This window comes from Hakea prostrata, chromosome 9 (assembly GCF_041222555.1).
Source record: "Hakea prostrata isolate BN-2017 chromosome 9, UWA_Hpros_2, whole genome shotgun sequence".
Classification (NCBI taxonomy): domain Eukaryota; kingdom Viridiplantae; phylum Streptophyta; class Magnoliopsida; order Proteales; family Proteaceae; genus Hakea; species Hakea prostrata.
Window position 1 is genome coordinate 61198064 of NC_142608.1, and position 24780 is coordinate 61222843.

The 24780-nt window shown below is 38.3% G+C and overlaps 1 protein-coding gene and 1 pseudogene across 1 annotated transcript in view; both read left to right on the plus strand.

Moving 5' to 3' along the window:
- The window catches only part of LOC149005982 (uncharacterized), a 28938-nt gene extending 22113 nt beyond the window's left edge, over positions 1-6825 (plus strand). Inside the window, 3 exon segments of the mRNA XM_089136017.1 lie at positions 1623-2120; positions 4650-6523; positions 6611-6825. Of these exon segments, the coding sequence (XP_088992143.1) occupies positions 1623-2120; positions 4650-6523; positions 6611-6825 (2587 nt within the window).
- Positions 6826-11442: 4617 nt separating this feature from the next.
- LOC149005983 (uncharacterized) lies at positions 11443-23174 on the plus strand (annotated as a pseudogene).
- Positions 23175-24780: the final 1606 nt, after the last annotated feature.

Below are 24780 nucleotides of genomic sequence, written 5' to 3' on the forward strand. Positions count from 1 at the left end.
ATAACCAAAATTTTTCAAACCCGAAGGTTTCTTGAATTTTGTTTCGAGGATCAAATGAAGAGCCTGTGATCAGTTTAGTAAAGATGATATGTTGAACAAAGCTTCGGATTGGGAGTCCATAGGGATTGGCTAGAAACCCTCAATAAGACCTTCCACTCTCCTGCTTCCTCTTTGTTTATTACACCAGTGGTTTTCGATCCATGAGCTTGAATAGGGATCGATTTGAGCTGTTTGTGAGTTTTGAAAATCAAATAATCTACTATTTCTAAGTGTTAATCCCCCTACCTTGTCATGTGAAGAAAGATAAGAGTTCCAATCCCCACCAATCACCCATGCATCATCAATGAAGTTTGCAAGATTGTGAGTGTGTCCATTGGTTCTCCTTAGTGGGAATATGGACTCATGTAAACAAAAGTCATATTCCATTTCATTAAGTTATTGTACACAAGAGTATGTATACACCAGTTTGAAGACCACATGATATCCAAAGAGATGGCGATTCCCAACACAAAAGAAGACCACTACAATCGGAGGAAGGAGGAACAAAGAAAAGTGATCAAAGCCAACGGCTGCAAACCGTTCTAGGACATAACATATTGCTTTTGACTTCGAAATGAACACAAAGATGGTCTAAATTTTCTAAGATTAGCTTTAATTTCCTTCCAGTCGAGGGGTGACCAAGCCCTCGGCGGTTGAGACTAAAGCCCTCATCTCTTGTTCAAAATTTTCCTTGAAGGTTACCCATGTTCTCCCTCGACCAACTAACCTATTTTGGTTAATCACAAGTGATAAAAGGATAATAGAACTAAGCATCGGGAAAAATAAAATACACAATATGCAAACGCCGATATGGAAATGTTATGGTTAGAAGCAGTGAAGAAATACCGGGTGAAGAAATCCGAGCGACTCGGCTGAGTGGAGTCTTACAAACTTACCATCAGCAACAATCTTACCGTCAAGAATGAACACTGCTAGAGATCATCTTCCAACGATTCTTTAGCACCACTCGATTTCATTTGAAATTAATAACCCATAGATGTAGAGTGATGAAACCATGAACTAATTTGCACCGCGGTTACTAGCTAACATCGCAAAGTCAAAGAAGAGATGGAACAAGCAAGAAAAACAAACCCCTGTACTAACCGTTAAGAGGAGGAAGAAGAAAGTTTAGTGCATTGGAGATGTTGGGAAGGAACTCCTCGAAACGGAGAAAGATTTATACCCTCATGGTGTCGATTACCAAAGGGAAAAGAAATCAGGGCCCAACCATGGCCACCTCTGCACACCAACCATGGCGATCGAAAAAGTAACCAAAAGTTACAGTAGAATCCTAGATCAGCGGTGAAGATGCCAAACGCTGCAAGGAAGACGAAACCCTAACTCGAAGGGAAAAACCCTGGCCTTTTTTCTCTTTCCTATAATTCAATTTACCTTCCCATTAACACGCCTCCCTTGCAAGGCAGATGCACGAAAGAAGCTCAGTACTTTCCTTTGAAGGCTAAGCAGTAAGCACTGAAGCTGAATATATAGCTTCCATATATAACCAAGAGACTCAGAAGAGTTTCTTGCAAGAAAAGAACAAGAACACCTTTTGAGAACATTCTCTTCTCTACAACTGCAAGCATGATGCCAATAGATGAAACTTCTCCTAGTTTCACTTTTACAATTGGTTTTTCTAGTTACGATGTGTTCCTTAACTTTAGAGGAGAAGATACTCGAAATAACTTCACAAGCATCCTCAACATAGTTATGAAAGACAAAGGAATCAACGTGTTTATAGATAGTGAAAAGATCTGGACTGGAGAAGCCATTGGACCAGCCTGCCTTAGAGCAATTAATGGTTCCAAAATCTCCATCCCTGTCTTCTCTCCACGTTATGCAGATAGCAAATGGTGTCTGATGGAACTTTCTCCGATTCTTCACTGCCATGAAACTAACGGACAATTAGTCTTACCCATATTCTTTGATATTGAGCCGTCCCATGTTCGGAGTCAAAGTGGAAGCTTTGAAGAAGCATTTCGGGGACATGAAAAGAATTTTGAATCCCATATAGTAGAGACTTGGAGGAAAGCTTTGAAAGTCATAGGAAGTTTGAAAGGAGAAGTGATCAACAAGACCAAGTAAGCTTCAATCCCCTAAATTTATTCTTTCTTGTGTGAAGCAAGTCTCGCTATTGTATTTAAGATTTTTTGGATTTTTTTTTTTTTTTTTTTTGTGTGAAGGGGGGTTGGGAAAAGGATTAATAGATTATCTATTCATTAGCCCATTACATGCTTTCTAGCAACTTCTCAATTGTTTATGGTAATTATCACTAGAAGTATTTCATAGACTCCCTAGGGTAAATGTATGCTGTCACAGTACCTCAGCTAATGTTTTTATTTTAGATGAATTTCCATCCAAGTCAAACGCTCAACTGAAACATGACCTTGAACCTAGTCTTGGGGCACCCTGACTAACTTTCAGAGCAGAAATTTTGAGCCCAGACCTTATTTAAGCTCAGCGAGATATCAAGATCGATTTTTCATCCCGTACTCTAGAATCCGTTTGTATGGTCACTTTATAATACGTTTCATATTGTAGCACGCCAAGCAAGACTGTATATTTCCAATTTGTACATGTAATCAATTTTTGCTAATATTTATTTTTTATGGCTTTGCATTTGAAAAAAAAAATTTAGAATTTTTTACAATGAGGACCCTCTATTTCTATCGGAAATAAGGCACTGGTGCACCTCTCCCAGATTCAAAACATTACATAGACCCCATCCATCCTTCACAATGTTAGTGATTGTACATAATTAATTATTTAAGTACAAATTAATTTTTTGCTAAGACCATATTATTCCTATAGGGTTAAAATGACCACAATACCCATCATCTTGAATTCTATTTTTAAAGTTGAACTATACTCATAGAGATGGGTGACCCTTCTTCTTCCTTGCTTTCTTCCATTGTTGGAGAAGATAATCTCATTCAAGCTATAAAATCAATTTGAAGTCTTAATCGGATGTGTGATTAGCTATGGTACTTTCAGGCAGCATATTCCTTCTGTTGTAACATTTTGCATATAATAAAATAAATCATATGGATATGAGTCAAACTGGGTTCAACTTAGTTGCTTGCTTTACATTGGCACTTCTAGGAATTTAGTCTCTAGATTATACACTTGGCGATAGACACATTCCAGAGATGATACAAAGCATGGTCATCTCGACTATGAATTGTCAGATACGAAGCATGGACTTCTCAACTGAGTTGTCAGCAAGTCACTTTGGATATAAAACATGCATTTCTTAGAAACACACTTCTTGAAAATGCATTTATCGGAATTGTGAATAGATCTAAACTGTACATTTTATCAACAGTAGATCAGGGTTGATGGAGCTTGATCCATATGAATCCAAGTTGATCCATCGGTTAGATTAACATTAGTAATCTAGCTGTAATAAATGATTATTGACATTGATACATCTAATCAATCTGAACCATCGGGTCATATGGCTGAACGATTCAACGATTCAGATTTGATCATGTATGGATGTGTTTATATAAAGAGTTACATGTCTGTATAGAGTCATGAACTTATATAATAGGCAGTTAATTGCTAATGGGTACCCCTTCATTCATGAAACGTGCTCTTCTTTGTTTATAAATACTCTCTATTCAAATCAATTAGTGTAAGGCAAGACAACAAAAATCTGATGAGCAACTTTTGTTGGGGCTTTCTTGTATCCTGGGAGGCTATACCATTGTAACCCTCTTGCACACAGTGGTGGGGGCGAACAAAGTCTTAAAGAAAGCAACATACTAACTAGCCTAAAAGCATCAACATCTAATCTCCATTTTCACTTCCTATCAATCACTACACCCAATTCCCCTCTAGTTACAATCCTTTGAAATGACCTCTTCGAGAGTAAAAGTACATGATGTATGAAATCCTCAGTCTCGGTAAACTTGCAAACCAATGGTCTCATGAAGTTGTCGGTTTTCTTTGTGTTGGTTTACCGAAAACTAGTAACTATTTTTCAAGTGCAAAAGACTTTGCAAGATCTTCAATGACATACCTAAAAGGTCTGATCCCAGATTTTTTTTTGACTAAATTATGAATCTTTTGCATATAGATCTCTCTTGCAACTAAGGATGTAGTGAGTTTTCAAGAATACAAGAAGAAAGGAACATTAATTGTTTGTGGAGTTCATTGAAGAACAATCTTTTTGAACTTGGTTTTGATGGAAGAATCAGGGCCTCCATGGTCCTTTAGACCTCTTTTTTCTTGTCTTTTCTCTTTCTCCACTCTCCTTTCCTTCCTCAAGTCACCTCACAAAAACATTTCTCTGCTGAGGTGAATGATGGAGATGAAAATAGAGGGAGGGCAAGTTTGTAAGTTTATAATTAGTTTTTTTATCTTTTATATAACTTAATCTTCTGGGTAAAATAGTAATTATGCTTTTATCTTTAATATTCTTCTAACGATGTCAAGTTTGGTGGGGGTCTTTGTAAGCTTTTGATTTTGGAGGAGTTATGCCTGTTTTCTATGAAAATGGAGGGGACTCATGTAAAAAAATTAAAAAACTTAATATATTTTTTTACTTGGTGTTTTCTTATCATTGCAAATTGCTGTAATTTTTTCTGGTTATTAAATGATTGCAGGAATCAAGCAAAGGTATTTGAATCAATCGTAAAAAGGGTGTCAGATGAGCTGGTCAGTAGCACCCAGTTAGATGAATGTAAATATGCTGTTGGCATGGATAAACGCATAGGTGATGTGTTATCCTTACTAAGTATGGATTCCAATGATGTTCAATTCATGGGAATATGTGGTTCTCAAGGAATTGGGAAGACAACCATTGCTGAGGCTCTCTATAACCACATCCTTCCAAAATTCAATCGGCACAGTTTTATTTCAGATGTCAGCAAGCAGGCAATGCAATGCATGGGTCTTGCATCTTTACAGAAAAGGCTTCTTAAAGATATATTCAAAGTGGACTTTGACATAAGCCATTATCATCGAGGAAAAAGAGTAATTAAACGCATGCTCTGCAAAGAGAATGTTCTTCTTGTACTCGATGATGTGGACAGCAAAGAACAAGTAGCTGCGTTGGTTGGCGAGCACAATTGGGTTGGTCCAGGAAGCAAAGTCATAATAACTACAAGATACAAACATATCTTAAAGGTGGCTAAAATTGCTGAGGATAAAATCTATTGGCCTACAGAGCTGGACAATGAGGAATCTCTACAGCTATTCAGTTTGCATGCTTTTTCGATGAAAGAACCTCCTGGAGATTATGTGAAGCTTTCCCATGGTGTGGCACGTTATTCTAGAGGATTGCCTTCAACTCTAGAGGTATTGGGGTCTCACTTGTGGGACATAAGATGCAAACAAGAGTGGAAAAGCACGTTACGGAAATTGAGATCAGGTAAAGCTTCTATCTCCAATCTTGCAACTTTACGTATAAAAAGAAGGAATAATTCCCTTGATCTGCGTGCACCAGGTCATGGAAACATGGGAAATAACAGCATTGTTGCTAAAGCATCTAGAGTCTTCAAAGGATGCTTGTTGGATCTAAATGCCTCTACAACCAATAATAGAGTTGGTAATGAGCATTTCACACCCTTAGGGATTTTTCTAGCTGAAATATCTAGATTCACCAAAGGATATTCGAACCCAATTGGCTCCAAAGTTGCCGATAGAGCTGGTAAGCGATTTAGAATATCAGAGATTCAAGCTGCAACAAATAATTTTGACAGCTTACTGGTTATTGGAGTGGGTGGCTTTGGAAAAGTTTACAAGGGGAAACTTGTTGATGGTACTGTGGCTGCAGTCAAGCGCCGGCATGTGCATTCTCCACAAAGTCAAGAGGAATTTGAAAGAGAGATGCTTGTGTATGAGCATATGGAAAATGGAAGTCTCAGCAATGAAAACTTGGTTTCCATAATTGGGTTTTGCGAGGAAAAGAATGAGCTGATTATTGTGTATGAGTATATGGCGCATGGGTGTCTCAGGAATCATCTGTGTGAGAATGGTTACCCACCATTGACATGGAAGCAAAGATTAGAGATTTGCATAGGTGTTGCTCGTGAGCTACACTGCCTCCACTCATTTGGAGAATGTGGTATAGTCCATAGGGATATTAAGACACGCAACATATTATTGGGTGAGAACCTCGTACCAAAAATTGCAGATTTTGGATTATCAAGAACAGGTCCTGCACCAGAATGTACCCATCATGTTAGTACCGCTGTAGCAGGAACCATGGGATATTTAGCTCCAGAATACTTATCCCATGGACATTGGAGTTAAAAAACTGATGTTTTCTCTTTTGGTGTAGTTATGCTTGAGGTTGTTTGTGGTCGATCAGCATTTGATAGAAATCTACCAGAAGATCAGTGCAACCTAACAAAATGGGCATTTCAGCGTGAAAGACAGAGATCACTTGAGACCATTGTGGACCTACGACTTGAAGGAAACTACTCACTAGAATCATTCAATAGATTTTTTGATATTGCACGGAAATGCCTCCAAGGTGACTGGAGCATCTATGGATCTGAGTCAACAGTTTCTCTTGAGCTCGAGTCTGATTTTAATTCTCATCTGGGTTCTACATCCCAAAACCAGTGGAAGAATCGACCCACAATGGATGAAGTGTTGCGAGATTTGGTGTACGTCTTGCAGGTGCAGGAGGCTTGGTTAAGAAATGGTGGGGAAGAAAGCTTTAAATGCTCCTCAACGATTGGTGCAATTGAGTCTGAGATTTCAAGGAACGGAATCAAATCGGACTTGGATAGATATGAAGGTTCTAGTTGGGGATTGTTGCCCAGATTTTAGCTGGGAATTGTTGCCGAGATAGGTTATCCTAATCCTGATATGGTAGGAAATCAAATGAAATTAAGATCACTTCAGATATTGTGTAATGTGTACCAAAATTATTGTGACAATAATCTTCCTTTTAAAGAGAATTTTACGTAGGTTTAATTGTAATAATTCTTTATTTAATTTAACTTTTAGCGGATATATAATTGAAAACTAAGTAATCTGAATTTAAAGAGACTTAAGTTCTGCGAATGCTACTGTGCTTCTTTTTTTTCCGGCAAATTTGAGAGGTATGTTGTTGTGCGGAAAGAAATGAATTAGAACAACTAGGTGAGGGGAGTTGAGTGTTGGGGTTTTTTTGGTGTCTGAAGGACTGTGTTTTACCCCCCAACCCCTCGGTCAAAAAAAAAAAAAAAAGGAAGGAAGAAAGAGTAGTTTTTTTCTTCCTGAAACATCCTTACCTCGGAGTGGATGTCAATGATGATCGTGCCACATGAGGTGGAGAACAATCTTATGCAAGGGTGGTGGGGAGTTCGCAATTGCGTGAGATTGACTTCCTTCCTTTTCCGATGCAGGCTCGTATGTATTATAGGATTGTAATTCCACAACAGGAGTATAAACTACAACAAAATCTATTTTGCTTCTCTTTAATAGACGAGCAAATTTTCACTTAAGAACAATGGACGAGTTGCGAGAGCTTGCGAGGACAGGTTGGCATTTGAATCGTGGGGGTGATTTTATACATATTTGGGATGGAGGGTATCACATAATATAAAGTAGGGCATTGTCCTTGACCCTAAGGGATGAGAACTCTAACATCTTGCTTGGAGGTGCTGCTTTTTTTTACCAATTGAGTCACCCATGGGGTTAATGGCCTTCAAATTTTGGAGAGAGTTGAAATCATATGAAAAAGCGTACCATAAGCCCTACTGTTGTATTCCTCTAAAATCCTTTAACTATATTAACTCCATTCTAGGTCTGAACAGAACCTACTAGCTTCAGAACTCTACAATTTCTGATGGTTGCATTAAATTTTTAAGTCAATATTTTTTTGTCAAGAAAACATTTATATTGATTTCTGTTAGGTAATTCTCCTGAAGTCAAGCCAAAGTATTTACAAAGAAGCAAGTGGGGACAACCATCAGATTCGAGATAAACAAAAATACTACCTTTTGCCAAAAAATCTCCTAAGAGGTTACCAATCCTATTGACATACTAAAAATTAAAATAAAAAAACACAATATTCATTAAAAGAGTAGGAAGAACTCAAGGAATCGGACTTACATAGTTCTGAAAACCAAATAGTGGAATATGGCCATTACTGCTTAGAGTGGACTACATGATTACGCTTTCAAGGAATATAGACAAAATTGCGAAAGTAATAAAATAAGAACATTGATGGAGGATATCCTCCATGCATTCAAAACCTCAGAAGAGACTTGGGCCTTGGAGGCAGCCACCCACTTTGTGTCTTTTCCCTCATCTGGAATGGTATTTTTGTCCCGTGTTACGGGCACTGTTCAATTTGTATAAATTCTTTCCCTTAAATCTCTATCTATTGTTGTTTATTTGGTTTTCATCTGGGATGGCATTTTCGTCTCCCATTTACGAATCCTTCTCGGCGTTAGTGGCATCACTTCAATTTGCATAAATTTTTTCCCATGAATGTCAGTCAATCTCAATGTATTGTTGCTTATTTTTGGATAAATTTGTTGCTTATTCAGTTCTCAATGAATTTGCTTTACAGCCAAATGCGCAAATATCCCATTCTCAGATTTCCAATAGCTCAACCATGATCTACGTCGAAGAAGAATCACAACTAGTGTGGTAGTTTAGGCCGCTAACAAAAATGTCAATAAAAAATGGCCCACAAAACAAGAGAGGGTGAAGCAACAAGAGGTTAAAACTATGCAAGCAAGTACACAGCAGATAATGACACTACGGAAGCACCATGGATGAGGAAATGGAGTGATTATCAGAAACATTGAATGAAGTATCCTCGCAGAGTCCAGCTCGATTGGGTAATGTTAGAAATTCATTAGTATCTTTCTCTTACAACTTTTAATTACAACGTTAAATACGACTAATTGTGATTGATCAGCTGATAATTGAGGCCATTCCGAAAGCTGCCTTGAGTCTCTGCTAATTGAAATTGTGTAGATAAAAATTCATGTTGATATTTTCTTACTCATATGAAAACTCATTCATATTCTGGAGTTGAAACACTTACTAGATTTTCAAACTGATATTTGATGAGTTAGTGCTACTAGCTTCTAGTTGAGGGAACATCACACTTGTGTTGGTCATAGCAGTGAACCATCTTCTTCAGTTTTATTTCAAACAAAGAGTCTTGGATTGACTGCATAGATAATTATTTATGTGGTAGTTTTCTTTCAAACACATATCATTTTGCCCTATCAGATCTGGATCTAGCCTCTATAGTTTGTAAGTTCCATTGTAGCTGAAATTCATTTTTAGTTCTGCATGTTTCAGGGTGTCTTTTGTACTACATAAACACGAGTCCGGATCTGCGACCCCGACACTTTCTGACCACAAAAACCTGTGGGGCCCCGTGAACACTTTTGGGAAACTTTCCCCGTGGCCCCGGTTTGTCGCCGGGGCCGTGCTCCTCCGCGGGTGTCCGGTCCTCCCAACTACATTAAGTAGTTTTGTCCGCCAATCAAGGTGATTACCATGGTATCATCCCTGAGATCTGCTTTCTTTTTGCATAAGATTTCGTATAACTTGAATTCGTGTACTCTCAAATTATAGGGTAAAATAATCTGGTCCAGAAAGCATCATTAATATCCCGTTGGAGAAGTATTTGAGAAAGTGAGTTTCAACAAACCATGGTTTTTCAATAAAATTTTCTTTATAGTTAATTAGTATTATCTTCTTCGTTTTTTTCCTTTTTTTTTTTTTTAAAAAAATAATTTAAATTTAACTTTCTTTCCCCTACCATGTGAAAATTATATATCATATCCTGCTTACTCACCTACTTGTTGTTCAGGAATTTTATGAGTTGGCTTCAAGCTCTAGGGTTTGTTTTCTTGTTGATTTGGTTCTTCGAAGAGACTAGGTGGTAATCTCTACAGTCCATAGGTGTCTCTGTTAGCATTAGACTGATATCTTGTTGGACAACAACCGAGAAGATGGGATTTTAAAAATTCGGATCCATGAGACTTGTTTTTGAACCTGACACTGGATTTATCTTTTAAGTTTAATAACTCAGACATGTGGTTTTGTAAAGATGTGTAATTAGCATGAATCAATATCATGAGTTGTCAGTGGATTAGGAATTCAGCTATGTTCTTGTAAAAGAAATGTAATTGATTAGAGATTTGGGTATGGATCATACGATCTGAATATATTTCAACTACACTCTCAAATTCATATGATGAGTTTGATGATGATCCAAAAGATTATTTTAAAATATATATAAAATAAAAAATTAAAAAAAAAAAGAAGGAAAATTTGATTATACGCTCAATTTAGTAGAATGTACTTGGGGTTCTAATTCTTGGCCTCTTGACTCTGAGGTATGTATTTCCTTACAAAAATTAATTGAAAAAATAAAAAATAATAAATAATAAATAAATATATAATAAAAAAAGAAGAAGAAGAAAAAAGAAAGAATGCAGCTTCGCCTAAGTCTACCATTGACTCCAAAGACCATTCGAGCTCGTTTCCACAATAAAAAGGACGCCTGACCGTGGAGTTCTTGGGAAGTCAGATTTTCTACCCAAGAAAAAGGGGAAGCCAGATTTTTCCCATTTCTCTCCCTGAAATGGATTTCCATGTATTGGTTTTGATTTCAATTCTGTGAGTGCAAATCAGGTTTTTATTTTTCACACAATTTTTCTTCCTTTCATGAATTATATCAAGAAACCATCCACTCCAATGTGAAAGTTCACCGCATGAATTTGGATCTATTAATCATCTTGTCGATTAATTTTGACTGTATTTTTATATAGGCGGAATGTGGTAGCAGTTCAGTCGTCTTCCTCAAGCGCTCTGGTTCTCATTTTTTTTCGTATTTGTTCATTAGGTGTCTTGAAAGAGATAATTTATTTGTTAATTATGTCAAGTTGAACCTTGTGAAAAACTGGATAAGATAGGGCTTTTGTTTTTGAACGGTGCGATTATAGTTATGCACAATTAGATGGAAAACTTGTTTTTCGCACATCTAAGCGCTTGTGTTTTTCCTATTCTCTTTTAAATCCTTCATTTGGTCATTAGCTACGACATTCAATCTCTTTCTGCTGGAAAAACAAAATTGATTTTCTCATGACTATTCTCTTTTGGATTGTAGGAAGTTGTTCATTTTGTGCAGTTGCGATCCAGCTGTCCGGAGTCAATGGTAGGCTTGGGCTACACTCTACGCTTTGTTTGTTTATTTATTTATTTTTTTTTTTTTTCCTTTTCATTAATTATTATTGTGAGGATAAATATTATACTTAAAAGTCAAGGATCAGTTTTCTTTTCCATGGCAGGTAGAGTTCTTTTTTGGCAGAATTCCACGGTAGGGCAACGCGCTATCCTTTCCATGTCCACTCATCTAATGCAAGGCAGGCGCTCGGAAAAAGCTTCGCACTTTCTTCTAAAAACTAAGTACTTAAGATGAATAGCTTCCGAACATTACCAAGGGGACTCAGAAGAGTTTCTTGCAAGAAAATAACACTTTTGAGAGTCTTCTCTTTTCTGCAACTGCAAGTATGATGCCAATAGATGAAGCTTCTTCTACTTTCACCCTCACAATTGGGGTTTCTAGTTATGATGTGTTCCTCAACTTTAGAGGAGAAGATACTCGAAATAACTTTGCTGGTATCCTCAACTTGGTTATGAAAGACAAAGTAATCAATGTTTTTATGGATAGTGAAAAGCTTTGGACTGGAGAAGCTATTGGACCAGCCTGTCTTAGAGCAATTGACGGTTCCAAAATCTCCATCCCTGTATTCTCTTCACGGTATGCAGATAGCAAATGATGTTTGTTGGAACTTTCTCAAATTCGTCACTGCCATGAAACTAATGGTCAGTTGGTCTTACCCATATTCATTGATATTGATCCGTCCCATGTTCGGAATCAAAGTGGAAGCTTTGAAGAAGCATTTCGGAGACACGAGAAGAATTTTGAATCCCATATCGTAAAGAGTTGGAGGGATGCTTTGAAAGTTATAGGAAGTTTGAAAGGGGAGGTGATCAACGAAAGCAAGTAAGCTTCAATCGCATAAATTCTTATTCTTTCTTGTGTGAAGCAAGTCTTGCTATTGTATTTATGATTTATTATGGTTAATCTCTTTTTTTGGCCCGCCGTCGGGGGGGGGGGGGGCCTTAGCCCATTCCATGCTTTCTAGAAGTATTTAATAGACTCTCTAGGGTAAATGTATGTTGTCATAGTACTTCACCAAGTAGTGTTTATGTTTTGACTAATTTTGTGACACCCAGCCCAAATCTAGCCCGGAAACCCGATCTGTTTTGCGTGAAGTCGGGTTTTATTTAATGTTGACTTTGAAGTTTGACCGTGATTTCAGTTTTTCTATCTTTGAAAATCTTAGGAAGATGTCTTTGTGGGCCATCTCAGTAGAAGATATGGTGTTTGACCCAAAACCCATGGATATTGATGATGGTGTTTCCTTATGGAAACCTTACTTGATTTGGTGTTGAACTATTTATTTGTGAAGAAGAACTTGGTTGATGGACCTAAAGCTTAGTTGGACCTGGTTTGAAGACTTCCCTCCATACTAGGTAAGTAGTGCGATGTATTGAAAGAAGCCCATCCAAAAATATTGAAGTTTAGCCCATTAAATCCCTATTTTTGAATAAGTTCCGAGCGTGGCATTTTGGTAAATATCTGTTTTGAAGGTTTTCAAAAGCTTTATTTCTTTTAATTTCGTGGTAAACTATTTCCATTATGTTTCTAAACCTTTAGATAGTGTGGGATCGACCTTTGAACTTCCTCTTTGGCAACCAATCAACCAACAGGGTCAGTTTGGTCAGTTTGGTGAAACCCTAGTAACTCTTGAACTCTTTGTGCTATTTAAAAGGGGGAACTCCATGTGTTTCACTCTCAATCTGTTTCTAAGCCTTGGGAGAACGTGGGAAGATCCCTAGAACCTCTCCTTCGAAGCCAAGAAAGATCCCCAAGCATCCGTTCCGATTTCTTCATCGGTTTCTCTTCTAAAAGGTTGGTATTCAATTCGCTTCTTCTTTAATTCATTCTTTCTTCTCTACTTCGAGTTTCTAATCATGAGAAGGGTATTACACTACTGTAATGACCTCTTCTTTAATTCTTTTAACCCTAAAGTGAATCCCCTAATTCACTCTATGATCTTGAAGCCATATGGCGATGATCCTTGAATTTGATTCCACCAAAGCTCTTAATGATACTTTCCCTAATTTCCTACCTATCTTTATTATTGTGGGGAAGGTCTCATATTATTACCATGACCTTCCCTTGTGTCCTCATGATTGAGGAGTTGATCCTTGTTTTTCTTTGGAACAATTGGCAACCCTTTTATTTTCTATTAATTCATTGGACTCTCCCCAAAACCTTTCTTGATTGTAAATTCTGTGCCCTAAGGGTGAATCTTTATTCTCCCTAGTCTTTTCGTGGGATACACGGATTCTTGTTAGTAAATCCCTAATTGTATGATTTGAATTTGTTTCCCTTCACTTTAATTGAGAACCTTATTTTCTCTCATTAGTAGACCCTTCCTAATTCCATCCTTTATTTAAAATACTAATGAGATATTCCTTTATCTATCTTGGGTTGTTTTTGTGAGAATTAATTATGGGTAACTCTCATGAGAGGTAACCAACTCTTATGAGAGGTAACCATATATGAAACCCTATTGTTCTTTTATCTGTTGGAAACTCCCCAACACCTTTTTCAGATTGTGCATTCGTTGTTTCTCTTTCCCTTGGGTGATATTTGTGTTAACCTAAACTTGATCACTATATTTTATTCATGATCCATGTTTAACCTAATTAGGATTTCTAATTATTCTTTCTTCGTTCTTGTTCTTGTTTGAGATCAGGAAGAAGATGATGCATTCTTGCAACCATCTATTCCATGATCTCATTCTATTCTTTGAGATCTATGATCATCATCATGATCTTAACCCTAGCCAAATAAATTCCTTGAAACCCTAACCCTTGAATGATCTTTCGAAACCTCTTGTAACCTTCCATGTGAGGGAAACCTCATGGGTAATGTTTCTGTTAACATAAACTAGATTTCCTATGATTTCTTGCTATTTTCTTGATAACAATCATTCCCTCTCTTTCCGTGATCATAACCTTTTCATGAGCCATATGTTATGATGAAACCCTAACCTCTTTGTTACAAACCTATTATGATTGATTTTTCGGACTATGATCTCCCCCATGTCTTCATTTGGGTTTGGTTGTACTTGGTCTTCAACCCCATGAGCAAAGCACCCTTGTATGACAAATTTCATGGGGGCGGTTACTAGTGGCGGTCGCTTAACCTAAGCGCCCAGCGACCGCCCTGGTCTCTGCTTTGGGATTTTGCCCTATTTTGCCCCAGACTTCTATAAAAGGCAAACTCCGTCTCTTTAACGATTACTTTATTCGTTATTTCTTATTTGGGAGTTAAGACGGCTGCGGGGAAGATCCGAAAGAGTCTCCGGATGCGACGTGGTTTGGAGGATCGTTCTCTTCTTCTCGGCTTTCGGTGTGAGGTATTGAACTAACCCTTCGTTCTCTACTCTTTTATCTCCGTTAGTTTGGTTTTACCCTTTTTCCTCGTCACTGTGATTACCCCTTGGTTATTCTTTACCCTTTTTTTATCTGCGTGAGATGGAATAACCATAAACGAACCCCGCTTCGTGAGATGGAAAATTCAATAAAGGAGAGGGTTAGGGATAATCCACCGATGATAGGGGATTGCTTTCTCTTACCCTTTTGTCTTTGGGAGTGTTTAATTCGAGACTTAGGATGAGATTACTCGAAACCGGATTGAAATCGAGTAATCGAGCTCGAGTTTCGTTGAGCTCGTTTTGGGGCGGTCACTAGTGGCGGTCGCTTAACCTAGCGCCGGCACAAGCGCCGGTGTACTGACCAAATAGATTTCGGTTTTGATTCAATTTGGTTTATGTGACTTATACATTCCCGTAACCCTATGCCTAGGTGTTCTCTGTTTCAAATAAAAGTCTTATAATAGTTTTTGGATTGCAAGTTAGAGGACTTCTACTAAATTACAGGTAAGGACATGCATTCTTATTTATATGCAATTACATATACATGATGTTTCGTTGTTCTATTTACTATTCTTTGATCATGTAACTTGCTGTAATTGTATAAAGCATGTGAATCTTATTGTACACTTGTTGTTTGTGGTATTCCTTGATGTACTTCATCTTTTATGATATTGCACAACTGTTCATGGTATGATAAAGAGTGTTGTAGTGTGATTGTGATGGAAGGGGTATTCCATTGGGATATCTTGGCTTGGGATATCGAAGGTCTGTGGAATGGGACACATGCCTGCTGATGTCTCCAAGACTATCATGATTACTTGATGACATACTTAAGGAGTCTAGATTGCATGGCTAGGTACCCCACATGCTATTACCCTTTCGGCGGGGAATTGAGCCGGGTGACCCGTGACAATGGTGACGTGACTATGTTTCATCCAACGCGGTAACCAGTCCGTGCGGAGACTCGGTGGTCCACTATTGGTCATGTAATGGTAGGGTTGCATATGTTAGGGTTGGGCTCATGGCGTCCAAGGAGCGGACCGGGTGTCGCGAGGAGTCATGGGCATCCGCCCCAATAATATGTGGATGACCATAGGGTTAAGGGTGGAGTCCACGAGGTAGCCGGTCGTGAGGATTCTTACTCCTAGGTTGCGGGATCTGACCGGTTGGTTGGTGCCATGGGGAAGTATCTGGACTTCATATAGTATGTTACCATTATGACCTTGCATTGGATTAGAAACCCCGACATGCGCCGCTCATTGCCATGGTCGTGGTGAGAGGTGTTGACTTAACCCCCAGCCACGGTTTTGAGAGCCGGTGTGGACTTACCCCTTTGCCCGGATCCCTCGGGTAACCAGTCCTTGCCGGATCGAGTGATGAGACTTACCCAAAGGAGGGCTGGTGTATATCTTAAAGCATGTCAGCCATTAAAGACTTGCATAGTTAGATCTTAGTAGCATTCATATTTCGCATACCATCCATATCATTTCATCTGTGCATTCGTGGTTGTATTGACATATATTGAGAATTGCTTGTTCCTTCCGAGTTCGTTGGAACTCATTCCTTTCATTGTATGTATTATATAACGTACGGATGGTTGCACAATGTCGGAGTTGGAGATGATTCGTATGAAAGAGCCTTCTCGTTTGAAGCCGATGTGGCACGGGTACATGGACTTGCGAGCATGAAGCCTCCGAAGATGAAGATTATCTAGTTATTTATTTTGCTTCCGCGAACTCGATATTACATTTGATTCTTGATTCTTTCCTTTGATTATTTCTTGGATATTTATCGGAGTATTTGGACTCCTGTAACCTGTTTATTAATTATTGCACTTTTCTTGCTCTTGATTATCTGTATTTGTATTTATTATTATTGATAGACTAAAACCATGGATTCTGTGACGGTTCACATCCGCGGGTTGTCGGGCGGTTAACCGGGCCTGGCGGGCGGGGTGTGACAAATTTCCAACCATGTGGAAACATTCAACTAAAGCATGACCTTGACCCTAGTCTTGGGCCACTCCGGCATCACGACAAACTTTCAGAGCCAAAATTTTGAGAGCCCAAACCTTATTCAAGCTGAGGGAGATATCAGGTCATCAGGGTCGATTTTTCACCCCCTACTCTAGAGTATGTCTGTAGAGTCATAACCTCAACTTTATAATACGTTTCATATTGTAGCCAAGCAAGACTAAATATTTTCAATTTGTACATGTACTCAATTTTCACTAATATTTATTTTTTATGGCTTTGCATTTGAAAATAAATGATATATTTAGAATTTTTACATGAACCCCCCTTTATTTCTATAAGAAAAGGACACACCTCCCCAGATTCAAAACATTTCATTGACCCCCTCCATCCTTCATGGTGTTAGTGATTGTACATAGTTATTATCCCTATAGGGTTAAAATGACCACAATACCAATTATCTTAAATTCTATTTTTAAAGTTGAACTGCACTCATAGAGATGGGTGAAGGGAAATTCTTTCACCCATCTTCTTGTTGGGTTTGAATGTCTTTTATTTTGTGGGTCCATATAATTATAATTGGGTTGTGTATTTGTAATTGAAATAGAGTTTGAGTCAATTACTAGTACTAGGTTAAAATTGTAATTATATGAAAATTAGGGTCTTAAGTTTTTCCATAAATAGTCTATGTGGGATAACTTAGATGTATCAATTCATGTAGGGGAGATCGGGGAACCCATCTTAGGAATAGGGAGTGGGGGCAAACAAAGGGTAGCACTTTGTGAGTGTGAAAGTGGTGTGAGATTTTCTGAAATTGTAAAGCTTCTTTTCTCTTTGGTGGACGTAGGTAAGATTTTGCCGAACTATGTTAAATCCCTATTGTATGTTTTGTTTGCGGTTTTTCTTTGTTCATGGTTATGCATCCGTATCTCCAACAAGTGTTATCAGAGCAAGCTTCGGTGGATCATCATCGAAGGTGTGCGAAGATTTAGGAAAGAGAATATTAGTGTATGGAGAACAAGGAAGCTTCGACGGATTGATCGAATGTACGATTCTAGATTTATCCGGATCGTGAAGTTTTTTTATCTTTTTTTTTTTTTTTTCTTGTGTTTTGATTGGATTGGATCAACAACAAAAAAGGAGATTTATAGTGATCCAAGTTTGGATTGCAAGGTTGCCAAGAAAAAAAAGGGTTTGGCAATCGACCAATAACGAGTATTATGCTGAAGGTTTTAAACCTTTTGTACTTGTTCCATGTAATGATTACTTGTTACTTTAACAAGTAATCAGCTGGAAAAAAGAAAAAAAAAAGGGGGGTGTTTGAAAAGTTTGAGTGGGTGGAATGTCGATAAAAATAGAGAAGAACAAAAATCCGTGGAGGAAAAGACCAGAAAAGGATTTGCATAGTATTGTACAAGTTGTTTCCACAGGATTTTGTGTGAAAATTTTTTGCATGGGCTTATATGCTCCTAAGGTTTTTGGGCGTTCTAGCCTCAATGGAAGTGACGGATCGATGAGATTTCATTCCGTTCGTATTGATTTGGTGGATTTGTACAAAAATCAACGGTCAAGTTCTTTAGGTTGATGACGAGTACGAATGGCAAAGATCAAATTGGTATTGATCTTGTGGGTTCGTACGGAGATCAACGGTCATGTTCTCTGGGTTGATTGATGGGCATGAAAGGCACATATCAGGTGAATTGTACAGGCTTGCAAGGCGCATGGAAATAGGTGGACAAAATTTACAGGTTGCTTAGGCATCCAACAAGGGAAATTTTGAGAAGGAAGCATGTGACTTTCACTTTGAAGTTGGTGATTGACAAGGATCTCTCGGAGCCGGCTACAGCAGTAGGAGAGGTGGAGCCATGTCACATCGTATGGCGGTGATGAGCTGTACATGACACTCTGGTGTGGGAGTGTGCACTATGTTGGTTTTGGTAATGACGGTCCGGAATTGCATCCCTAAAAGGAAATGTGGGTCATGCAGTAATGTGTGGAGGATACACAGAGATGGGTAATTGAAGAAAGACATCATCAACGGTTTTCTTCAATGTGGTTTGCAGAATTCAAGCCAAGGTGGAGATTGTTGGGTTTGGGTGTCTTGCATTCTGTGGGTCCATATAATTATAATTGGGTTGTATTTGTAATTGAAACAAGGTTTGGGTCAATAACTAATATTGGGTTGATTGTAATTATATTGGGATTAGGGTTTTAGGTTTCCCTATAAATAGTCTTTGTGGGATAATCTAGATGTATAAATCCAAGTAGGGTAGATTGGTGAACCCATCCTAGGAATAGGGATTGGGGGCAAACAAAGGATAACACTTTGTGGGTGTGAGAGTGGTGTGAGTTTTTTGAAATAATGAATCTTCTTTCCTCTCTAGTAGATGTAGGTAAGATTTTGCCAAACCACGTTAAATCCCTCTTGTGTGTTTTGTTTGCGGTTCTTCTTTATTTGTGGTTGTGCATCCGTATCCCCAATACTTCTTCCTTGCTTTCTTCCACCAATGGACAATAATCTGATTGACAAAGGCAAACATGCTCGGAATCCATTATGGAGAAGATAAATCTCATTCAAGCTATAAAATCAAATTTTTGGCACCTTTTGACCCTCATCGGCTTCCTCCATCTTTGCTTCTTGGAGCCGTACAGCCCCCCAAATCCATGAGCTCTAGTTTTTCTCTTTTTGTTTTATTAGAATTAGAATATATGTCATGGCCACGTGGTTCACTCGATACGGCTGCAAAGCTTACATTCCATCTAGATTCTAGATGGATTGTAGAACCCATATCAGGAATAAGGAGAACTGAATTGAACTTCCTGAACAAGTTCATCGAATGAAAAATTGTCAATAACAGTTTTGTAACCCAAAAGTTCTTTTGAAAAAGTTTGTTAATTATTGTACAGAATTTGTGTATGATTTGCATTACAAATGGCAAGTGGGATTACTTTATGAGTTTTGAAGTTTTAATCAAATGTGTGATTAGGTTTCTTCTATACGTGTCCTTTTAGGCAGCATATTCATTCTTCTATCAATCACTACACCCCATTCCCTTTTGGTTACTATTGATACAGAATCTCAACCTTGGGGGGTCGAGGTATGTGTCCGATGAGCAAGTCAGTACCAATGATATGATCTCAACCACTCAATAGAGAATTCAAATAATTGATCCCGTTGAATCTTACTCATAGCCCGAGGTGCTTTATAGCTTTGATCGGTTAGACTCGATATACCTGGAGTTGTGTTGGAGTAACTCTGAAGGTCTTTACCGTTTACCTTTCTAGGAGTGGCGGTGTGGTTTTCCCGTCGGGTCTCTGCCGTGGTCGGCCGCTTCCTTGGTCGCTTGTTTGCCCTTGGTCGCCGGTCGGGGTGTGCTTCTTGCTTCGGTTACTATCCTTTGAAATGAATGACCTCTCCATGACTAACAGTACATGATGTGTGATATCCTCAATTTTCATAAACTTGCAAACCAATTGTCTCATGAAGTTATCATTTTTCTTTGCGTTGGTTTACTGAAAACCAATAACTATTTTTTAAGTGCAAAAAACTTTGCAAGAATCTTTTGTATGAAAAGCTCTCTTGTGACTATGGATGTAGTGGGTTTTCAAGAATACAAGAAGAAAGGTACCTGGATTGGTAGTGGAGTTCATTGAAGAACAATCCTTTGGATCTTGATTTTGATGGAAGAATTAGGGCCTCCATGGTCCATTAGACCTCTTTTTCTTATCATCTCTCTTTCACCGCTCTCTTTTCCTTCCTCAGAGTCACCTCACAAAAATATATCTCAGCTAAGGTGAACGATGGAGATCAAAATAGAGGGGGGGGGGGGCAAGTTTGTAATTTTATAATTTAGTTTTTATCTTTTATATAACTTAATCTTCTTGTTAAGATAGTAATTATGCTTTTATTTTTAATATTCTTCTAATGGTGTCAAGTTTGGTGGGGGGTCTTTGTAAGCTTTTGATTTTGGGGGAGTTATGCCTATTTTCAATTAAAATGGAGGGGACTCATTTTAAAAATTCAAAACCTTTGTATATTTTTTACTTGGTGTTTTCTTATCATTACAAATTGCTGTAATTTTCTCTGGATATTAATTGATTGTAGGGATCAAGCAAAGGTACTTGAATCAATCGTAAAAAGGGTGTCGATGAGCTGGTCAAGTAGCACCCACTTAGATGAATGTAAATATGCTATTGGCATGGATAAACGTATAGGTGATGTGTTATCCTTACTAAGTATGGATTCCAATGATGTTCAATTCATGGGAATCTGTGGTTCTCAAGGAATTGGGAAGACAACCATTGTTGAGGCTCTCTATAACCACATCCTTCCAAAATTCAATCGGCACAGTTTTATTTCAGATGTTAGCAAGAGGCAATGCAATGCATGGGTCTTGCATCTTTACAGAAAAGGCTTATTAAAGATATATTCAAAGTGGACTTTGACATAAGCCATTATCATCAAGGAAAAAGAATAATTAAACGCATGCTCTGCAAAGAGAATGTTCTTCTTGTACTCGATGATGTGGACAGCAAAGAACAAGTAGCTGCGTTGGTTGGCGAGCACAATTGGGTTGGTCCAGGAAGCAAAGTCATAATAACTACAAGATACAAACATATCTTAAAGGTGGCTAAAATTGCTGAGGATAAAATCTATTGGCCTAAAGAGCTGGACAATGAGGAATCTCTACAGCTATTCAGTTTGCATGCTTTTTCGATGAAAGAACCTCCTGGAGATTATGTGAAGCTTTCCCGTGATGTGACACGTTATTCTAGAGGATTGCCTTCAACTCTAGAGGTATTGGGGTCTTACTTGTCAGACATAAGAAGCAAAGAAGAGTGGAAAAGTACGTTACGAAAATTGAGATCAGGTAAAGCTTCTATCTCCAATCTTGCATCTTTGCATACAGAAAGAAGGAATAATTCCCTTGGTCGGCGTCCACCAAGTCATGGAAACATGGGAAATAACAACATTGTTGCTAAAGCATCCAGAGTCTTCAAAGGATGCATGTTGGATCTAAATGCCTCTGCAACCAATGACAGAGTTGGTAATGAGCATTTCACACCTTTAGGGATTTTTCATGCTGCAATATCTAGATTCACTAGAGGATATTCGAACCCAATTGGCTCTAAAGTTATCGAGAGAGCTGGTAAGCGGTTCAGAATATCAGAGATTCAAGCTGCAACAAATAATTTTGATGATTCATTGCTGATTGGAGTTGGTGGCTTTGGAAATGTTTACAAGGGTAAACTTTATGATGGCACTGTGGTAGCATTCAAGCGCCTGCGCCTGAGTCGGCAGTCTACACAAGGTCAAAAGGAATTTGAAAGAGAGATGCTTGTGTATGAGCATATGGAAAATGGGAGTCTCAGCAATGAAAACTTGGTTTCCATACTTGGGTTCTGCGAGGAAAAGAATGAGCTGATTTTAGTGTATGAGTATATGGCACATGGGAGTCTCAGGAATCATCTGCTTGAGAGTGGTTACCCACCATTGACATGGAAGCAACGATTAGAGATTTGCATAGGTGTTGTTCGTGGGCTACACTGCCTCCACTCATTGGGAGAATGTGGCATAGTCCATAGGGATATGAAGCCAGCCAACATATTATTGGGTGAGAATTTTGTATCAAAGATTGCGGATTTCGGATTATCAAGAATAGGTCCTGCACCAGTTGAAACCCATGTTAGTACCCTTAGAATAGTGGGAACCTTCGGATACATGGCTCCAGAATACGCGATGTATGGACATTTCAGTTCAAAAACTGATGTTTTCTCCTTTGGTGTGGTTCTATTTGAGGTTGTTTGCGGTCGATCAGCATTTGTACCAGATAATCGGATCGACATATCAAAATGGGTACTTCGGAGCGGAAGTCTAAGATCCCTGGAATCCATTGTGGACCCACGTCTTGACGGAAACTACTCCCCGGAATCATTGAAGAGACTTTTTGATATCGCAAGGAAATGCCTTGAAGGTATTACCTTCTATGAATCATTAGTAGTTTCTGAACCCGAGTCTGATTTTAATTCTCATCCGGGTTCTGCATCTCAAAACCAGGGTATTAACAATTATGAATCACAGTCAGCAATTTCTGAGCCCGAGTCTGATTTTAATCCTCGTCCGAGTTCTGCATCCCAAAACCAGTCCAGCTTTTCAAACTCCTGGAAGAATCGACCCACAATGGAACAAGTGTTGCGAGATTTGGAGTATGTCTTGCAGCTGCACGAAGCTTGGGAAGAAAACGGTGGGGAAGAATATTCTACGCATTCCTCATTGATTGATGGAGTTGGGACTGAGAATTCCAGAATCACAATTGAATCGCCCTTGCTTGGAAATGAAGATTCTACTGGTGCTGGGCAAGAATATTCCACCCACGACAAATTGGTTGGTCCACTGGGATCTGAGAAATCAAGAACCGGAATCAAACCAGACTGGGCAAGATTTGATGATTCTAGTGGGCAAGAGAACTCCAATTACATCTCATTGGTTGGTGCTATTGGGTCTCAGAATTCGAGAACCGAAACCGAATCGGCTTGGGCAGGATTTGATGATTCTGGTGAGGAAGAACACTCCAGTTACTTCTCAGCTGGGTGTAGTGAGTTCTCTGATGAGTTGGTTAGTCCTCTAGGTGGGTTTGAAGAAAGAACATTTTCCAGTCGTTGGATTTAGAGGTATGCATCCTTATAAACTTTCTTCATTACATTACTATGGACTGATTCCCATTGTAAGCATAGTCTAGGAAGACGCAGTTTCTACCAATATCATAGGAAAGCGTTAGAGATATTAATCTTAAGATTCCGGGAGGGTTTTTTTTTTGTGTGTTGGAATATAAACACTCGAATCTAATCTAATCCCGATAAGAAATAGCTACAAGTACTAAGCCAGATCCTGCTGACCACGAACCTCGAGTAGAACTACACCATTTGACCAGAGTTAACCAGCAGACTTTGTTCAGAGAGCATTTTCCCTAGGGGTTCCCTTCATATACCCACTAACTCAATCAACTTCTATTCTATTAGGAATGCTAAGGATGATTTTTCCCAATCACCCTTTCTGTTCCCTAAGGCATTTGTTTCTCATTTGAATTCTTTCCATATTATTCCCTCATCTCAATTATTTCCATATTATTTGCTCTTCTCATCTGAATTCTTTCTATTTGAATTCCTTTAATTCAAATTCTTTCCATACCAAATCTCAATTCCTTGCAGAATTCGCGTTTTTTCCATTTATACATTGTATTTCCATTACAAGTCATTTCCATGTATTATTGCAATTTGTCTTAAACAAAAGAACATTTCCATGTATTATATTTCCATATAAACATTTCCTTGTATTGTATTTCCATCTTTTATATCTTTCTTTTATTGTTCATAATTACCTACCAGCATGGGATGTAGGCTGTCTATATATTTGAGGTTCTCTCATATGAAATCATTCAATCATTTTCTACTATTGAGTTGTGTCTTAATACTTTCACTCTTCTCTTTCTCTCAAAACAAATATGAAAGTCATCGATCTTACAGTTCCCAAGACTAATGTGCAATAGAAACAAGAAATCCTAGACGCATATATGCAAAAAATGGTTTCCCAACATTTTCTCTTGGGCACGATGATTTGATTACTCTTGATTCTCGATTAGTAGAACATACATATAAGTTTGATCTTCCGTGGAAGTGGTATCTCCAGTCGAGAATTTGAAATCAACATTGAAAAATAAATCTGTTCAGAAACTCGAAGGTTTCAGTGAGATCCCCATTAATATCTGTAGGACTTTTCTTCACTATTTCCCACCGTTCCTCTTCATGGTTCAAATTGATATGTGTATTCGAACAAATGAGCGAGACGTTGACTACAGTAATATCAGCTGGAGAATTTTACTTGGTGCAGGAAATAAAGAGAGATATGAGAGAAATAAAGGGTTTTCTTAATCATTTTCATTACTAAAATGGAAAAGCATAGATATGAATATTCATCAAGTTGGGGACAAAAGAAAAATCACATTCTGTATCTTAGCAGCTTGGTAGCTTCCCTTCGATGTACAATATGATCAATCTAGACCTTCTTAATTTGAGCTTGATTGTCTGAGATTTTGTCATTGCCCTTCATAAACGAATTAGCAACTGGGTTAGCACGACAAAGTGAGATTTTCCGTTCAATTTTGTTCAAGTATTCCTGAATATTCCACCATCTTTACAACACAAACCTAAGTAATTTTAAGATTTTGAAACAAAACTGTAGCTTCCATCGAGTACGCCTCCTACCAAAGCTTGTCCAA